Raw genomic sequence first — 7,465 nt, forward strand, 5'->3', positions numbered from 1 at the left:
TTGGGCTGTAAATTAGCACTGCAAAATACATTTTATAATACATGTATGTATTAACTTGAAATACTGTATGAGTAATTTGTAAAAAAAATGTTGTAAAAACCAATGAACTTAATTTATTTCAGGGTAGCTACATGTAAATGTATATCATTTTTTATCCAAGTAATGCAAATTATCAACAAAGTGCACATGCTGGGGAGTTTGTGGATACCCAATACTTCCAAATTACCACCTGGTATGTTGACCAATTTGAGGCTTTATATTGTCAGTTAGCTTAGCTTAGTAACTTGTTTAACGGCATCCCATCACCCCCACCCCCACCGTGTCCAACCGCAGTTCAGTCCAATCCTGACAGCCTACTAGTTGTTTAGGAAGTTATTATAACTTCCCAAACCGGCGTCACTTGAAAAGTGACGCCAAAGGGTTGTAAGAGTTTAATCGCTGGTGCCACTAGGGGAGTGGCGCAAAAAATCCAGTGATGGTTAATTTAATATTTCCTTTTAAGTATCAAGCCTGCCAGAAGGAGAGAGGTGACCCGGCCGATCCATGGAAAAACAGGCGACTCCTCAGTTGTCCTCTAAAACAACACGATTAGGTCATTTAGAAGACGCGGCGAACACTTTAATCTATAATACCTAGGGCAGTAGACGAGGTAATATTAACCAAGCCACTACCAAAGGCACAGACCAGACACCTGCCCTGTTAAATTACATAATTGTTTTTTTTTTATTAAAAAAAAAAAATAATGATCAAAATATGGTAAACATATCAAATTTATTTACAAAAAAAAAAAAAAATAATAATAATAATAATAAGAATTAAAAAAATGAATAAAATAAAAAGGAAAAAAGAACAAAAAAAACACCCCACACAACTAAAGCCAAAATTAAAAGATACACATATTTATAACATGCAATTTTCCGGAAGGGGGAGGGGATTACTGCCAGATAAGCTCCCACCTAATACCGAGCAATACACTTATACTCACACACTTGCATACCACAAACATATAACATATATATATGTTTAAAGTTATTCATAAACAATAGCAAGGTTGAAAAAGAAATTTTACCATCAGTAATTTTTACATATCTTTCCAATATGTCTTCAGCAATAGACTTTATAAACTGGTAACGGTGTTCATTTGAAAGTATTTCAAACAGTGGTTGTCGTCTTCGTGCCACAGCTCCTATCTCTGACAACTCTAACAAATGCATACAGGCTGCTACCACGTAAGCATCTAAACAGTCACTCACAAAGGAATAATGTGCTCTAAAAAGAAAAGGAATGTTTATTTAATGACCCTTCACAGATCATTGTTTAATTGGCAACTAGAAGATGTCAAACAAAATATTTCAGACATAAGGAACACACTCCCACCATTTTTACCTTTTCATTGTTGCTGTTCAGTATAAAGAATATTAATGTTGAAATGTTAATTTTTTTCAAAATATAATTCATTACAGTAAACCCAATAACGGAACAATGTAAAATAAATACTGATGATGTAATCATGCATATGCACACACACACACACATGCATACGCACGCACTCACATACATACACACACACACTCACACACACACACACACACACACACACACACACACACACACACACACACACACACACACACACACACACACACACACACATTTGAGTAAATGCCACTGAAGTAACTTTAGGAAAACATACCTGTAGTTTGCTATAACTTCATTGGCTCCCCTGACATTGGTCCTTCCAACAACATTCCTTAAGTAGAACAGGGTTCCTTTGTCCAAAGCAGAATTTTGCTTGTAAAATTTCTGATAGATGAACTGACAAATGGAAAACATTTTGCTACAGTTCTCACTTGTGGTTATTTATAATTAAATAAATATGTGTGAGTAAGTTCTCTCAGGCACAATTATTAGTTTCTGTTGAATGATGACTGGTATTTAATACATTTTTTAAAATAACAACCATAATCAATAGATATTATAATTACTGGAAATTTGTTAAAGTCTACAATTTATCAGGATAATTACACTATTTTTGATGTTTTTAATCAAATTAAGTTAAATAGAACAAAACTTTTAGATAGGACAATTCTGGGGTTATATTTTACAAATGGCAGGGAATAAAAGTAATATGCTTTAAAAATTTAAATATACACAACAACAAAAAAAAACTAAAAATGAATGACAGCTGAAACCAGGGGTTAAATTGTTTGCCTCTAATACCTGTCACATATTTTGGCATTACTATTAAACATTAAGAATGGTAATTGGTTAATAAATGATCACTGTTTTATGCAGTCGCACAATGAAATATTAAAATATTGTTCAATAGTTTTGAACAAGATTTGAGTAAGCCTGCTTTTTGAACATATTTTTTGGTTCAGTAAATTAACTGTCCATTTATTATTTTCTTATAATGATGACATTTCAACCCCTGAATTTCTAAAAGGTATTATAATTGATTTAATATCATGCATAAAAAAACATTAACAAATACAATTCAATAAAGCATGCAACAAATGAAAGATGTATGTAAGTTGTATGCAGTGTTGCACCATTTTAGAAATTGTGAAGTTTTTAGATATTTTGGGTATAAACCATATAAAAACAATATGTTCTTACATGTATATTGCAGTTTAGCTGCTTACAATATTCATTCTGACACAGTATATTTATTGTTGTCCTGGTGTTTGTAACAGCTAAAATTTAATTTTTCTTAAAATGCCAAATATATGTTTACATATCTTGGAACTTGGGTCAGTTCCTTTGATGAAACTGCTCTACTACAAACATATTTACAAATAACAAAACATAAAAAAACACATGCCTGTTAACTTAATTAAGAATCCAACATTATTTAGTGAAACATATTCATGCTGTAGTTTTCAAATACCAGAAGAAGATTCATCATTCTGTGAAGGCCTTCAGGTCGATGAACAACACCAGTCAGCCTTTCAAAGTCTGTTTATCCATTCAACATTGCTAATTGAGCTGAGTAAGCCCTTTCATTAGTTAAAACATCTCCTCCAAATACCTTTTTCTTAATTACAGTAGGGTTTTCACCACCTGTTCGAGGAATGTATTTCTCATGAATGTGTTCTAAGATACTTATCATATCTTCCGATTTGTTTTCACTTTTATCAAGCAAATCTAAAATGGCAAAATCGGACTTTTTGGAAGTTTCACTTAAGTGAGGATGTGGTATGACTGTTGGCAGACATACAGCATATTTTTTTTTAAGCAATCGACATACTTAACAAGTATATGCATGATGTGAAAAATGAAATTTTTATCAAGTGAATCACAATCTTTCAAATTTGGCACAAATGAACTGTTATCAATATGACATATGTCGGCTATAGGAGCACTGTCATCCAAAGAGGTATTCAAAACTCTTTTTTCCAAACCAACAAGCAGAAACCAGTGAAAACTTTTGTTTCTTCGATCAACACTCATCTGAGATGGAGTTCTACTGATATCAATATTGTCCCCAATAATGTCTGCAGATTGAAGTGTATGTATGGAAGTACATCGAAAACTCTCACAGTGTTTCTTTTCTTCTGACATCAATGAACTGACATGTTCCATCTGTTTCTGCTGTAATGCCTTCTTTCTTACTGCAGTTGCAGATGTAGATACACACAATCCAAGCTTATTTAGAATATTGATAGTCTAAAAACAAAAACAAAACTTTTAAAAATGAATTATATATAATTATATGTATATAAATACTAGACAGAATTTGGACCCAAAAATGTCTTTTTTTAAAAATGGCTTTATTATAATTTTTTGTACCAAAAAGAGGATAACTGAAGAAAAATGCAGTGGCGGATTCAGGGGGGCACACGGTCCACACGCCCCCTGTATTCGTGACAAATATGTACTTTTGAGTGGTTATATTTTACTTTCAAATTACAAGAAAAAACATCTACGGCACTTTCATTTCAAATTTTTTATGTGCCCCCCCCCCCCCCCCCAAAATAAAAAAAAAAAATCCTGGATCCACCCCTGAAATACTACTAAAATAAACTTACTTTGGGATATGAATTAATTTCAAGCAAACACACTGAGATCGTAAAGAAATGTTATATACATGACTATTGTAATCAAAGGATATTAATTTTATAAATAAAGCATTAGACACATGCATAAGTAGTTAAGACATACATGTATATACATTCATATAGCATATAACAATTATCATTTTAAAAATTATTTTATTTAAATGTAGATTGATTATAAAATTTTACCTCATCAGTGGCTCCACCATGATCTAAAACTTGTGCAATAATGTGATGAAAAGCAGACGTGTGTGTTTCGAAATCGGAGAGCTACGGCAGTAGCAACCAGTATTCCCACTGGTGATGCTTTAACCAATGTGGACATAAATCGGTGTATAAATGGAGCTGTGGTTTGTATTTCTTGATTCAAAATATCCATACTAAATGTTGTTAAATGTTTGCTATCTATTTGACGCAGAATGGAATTTGAATTTTTGGAACAGATAGCTGTTAATTCTTTTTGTACTTGCTTCAAAACAGAAGTTTGTATGGATTGTTTTAAATCTGAGTTGTAGATGGATCTTCCAATTTTGTTTGGTGACTGGGGTTTCCACATGCTGGCAACAATCTTTTGAAACTGTCCAGGAACAAATCTTGATGTTATTGTTCCATCAACTTTGCTTCTTTGCATGACCTTGAAACAAATATGTTGAATGATAATTATTTATAGTAAAACATTATTTTTAAAAATAACAATTATTTTGGATATTACAGTTAAACTGAGAATACCAAAGAAAAGACCTGCCCTGGTGATAAGTGTACATTAAATAACCTGTTGTTGTATGCATATATTATAATTTATATCTGTTTATTTTACAAACAATATATATAAAATTTTTTTATCTATTCCTAACATATACAAATTATGTTTGTACATCTAAAATTCATAGGTTTCCCCAGGGCAATATGGCAGCACGGCCCATGCTTCCTTGGCTCTGTAACTAAGCGCCTTAATGTCTGGAAAACACCTTAGCGGAAGAACTGTGATGCCTTAATTGACACCATGTAAAATATATGTAAAGTAAATATCAAGAAAACAATTAGGTTTCATACAATATTTTTTACCTGTACCCTTATACATTTTTAATTTTGACAATGATGATGTAAATGTAAGCACCTTAAAAAAAATCCTGCAATTTGTAATAAATTAATAAAACAAAAATCGATGTGGTTTAGAATTTGCTCCCAATAATTGAAAACAAAATACAAATTTTTAGAAGAAGAAAAATTATGAAAAAATTTGACAGACAGAAGTAACTATATGCCTATGCCTACCTTTAATTTTCCCGGAGAAAATAATCTAATGCAAACTTTTTTGCATTTGTGTGGTGAAGGCAAAACATGAACTTCGCTTTTGTGTGACTTTGCCTTGGGTGTTGTAATCATTGGCTTTTTCGCCTGTAGGGAAGAACTTGGACTTGGTGTGTGGATGATGTTCCGCTTGCTTCCTTTTGCTGGTGTTAACAAACGCTGCTGACGTGTATTTTTAGGTGATGACAGTGTAACTGGGGCTGTAGATTTCGCCAAATACTTTTCTCTAAGGCTGCTTACCAAAATAATTTTTTCTTTACGAATGGCATCCATTCGATTGATAAGATCGAAGTAAAGTTTTGCCAATTTATTCAGCTTATTAAAACAAGCAGAACACACATATTTAGAAATATTATCATTGTCTTTTGGGACATTCCCTAAGATTTCGCACAATTGTGTGAACACTCCAAAACTTTCCCCAAAAATTAACCACCGAAACCTTTTTTTAAAGATATCGTGACAAAAACGACACGTTTCCACGGACGCTGACGCTGCCATCTTTGTTTACAATAACAAGAGAATTTATAAGGAGCGTTGCGATTCGTTGCAATCAGATCTCATCGCAACCAAGGAAATTTAAGCATTTTGTGGCACGATTTCTTGACTACATGTATCAAGGCGTAATACGAGGAACGACGAGGAACGAATATATTAGGCCTAGCCTTGATTTATGAAGATGTATTAAGTCGTGTCATTTAGGATTTCACCTCTTTTTAAAGTAATACACCACCTACCGTTTGTTTACGTTCTAAGTCTCACAGTAAGATGTGTAGACAGTCAAATAGCTAAGAAATGTTTATGTATATCCAATTATTTGTTACATTTTACCTTAAAAATTAGTTTTTCTACACAGGAACCAAAATAGGTCAAAAACACATGACCCGTATGACAATTAAAACATTTGTAGTTTTCGTAATTTATGGCGATCATGCCCAAAATATCTATCAAAGTGTCTGCATGTTTATTTTTACGCATTAGTGAGTGACGTCAGTAAAAAATGTGAGGTCACACGTCAATAGTTTTTTCATGCAAGCAAATAAGGGCGCTAAAATTTGAAAACGTAAACTAAGATGTAGATCAATACAATTAGAAATAATCAAACCTATTTAAAAAACAAAAAAGAAGTTTGTCCCACCTTATCTTGCAAGCAATATTTTTTAAACACCATGTAGCAATCTGCTGACCGCTAAATCAATCATGTTTTTTCATAAAAACAGTTCTTTTTTTATTGATTTCTTGAAGATATAAATTCAACCAAGCAAATTGCAGCTATATACTTTGTTTTTATAACGTTTTGCGCTTCTATTCTTGAACATAGTAAATAACACGACTCGCGTTTTTTCGTTTAGTGGGCGGGGGTAGACCGATTGTAAGCACGTGTGTACTTTTGATTACATCAAATATGTATATTTTTCTGCATTGTTGGTTCAAGTAACAATTAATTTTTTTATTTGATTAATAATTATAATAAATTTACAAAGCAGTTTAAAAATAGATTAATACAATTATTAAGTACCTTGACTTACCAGGGTCCCATGCTAAAATGGTATTCGATACTGATCAGACAACACCGTTTACGTGTCGGTTGAATACTTCAACAAAATAATTTAAATTTAACATATAAGGCCACATAAAAAAAAAAAAAGAGTTGGTTAGGGTCCATTTTTTTTTTAAGTTTGGGGAGGGAGGTTTTTTGGGTTTTTGGGGTTTTTTAAAAATACTTTCCATTGAGTTTTATTGATGAAATAAAGACTGCTTTCTCCTCAAAATGATTTTATTTCTTCACTCTTCTCACAGATTTACAAACATTGCCCAAATCACTATGAAACAGGGTTTGAGTGATGTTTACAGTGCATTCAATTTCTCCATCATACTTGCCGTCTGAGAAGTTCGCATAGAAGTCCGAGATTGTAACATCCAACTCGATATTGCACGCAAACCAGTCCTTTACAGTCTTGATAGAGCCCGCACGGACTATTACTGCGATCACAATAAGCATTTCAAGCCGATTTTTATATCACAATCAACATATAAGTTCCCCGACATAGTACTCTTGAAATTATGACGTCAAACACAAAAACACCGAGGACGTTTAC

At 32.7% G+C, this 7,465-nt stretch overlaps 1 protein-coding gene across 1 annotated transcript; it reads right to left on the reverse strand.

Annotated features, from left to right (window-relative positions):
- Positions 1 to 334: 334 nt before the first annotated feature.
- LOC121387128 lies at positions 335 to 7,368 on the reverse strand. Its single transcript, XM_041518151.1, is given in 7 exon segments — positions 335 to 1,269; positions 1,694 to 1,815; positions 2,891 to 3,232; positions 3,235 to 3,669; positions 4,248 to 4,305; positions 4,307 to 4,692; positions 7,219 to 7,368. Coding segments are annotated over 7 exon segments (1,806 nt in total). The 3' UTR covers positions 335 to 956.
- Between the last annotated feature and the right edge of the window lie 97 nt (positions 7,369 to 7,465).

Source organism: Gigantopelta aegis, chromosome 13, assembly GCF_016097555.1.
Source record: "Gigantopelta aegis isolate Gae_Host chromosome 13, Gae_host_genome, whole genome shotgun sequence".
Lineage (NCBI taxonomy): Eukaryota > Metazoa > Mollusca > Gastropoda > Neomphalida > Peltospiridae > Gigantopelta > Gigantopelta aegis.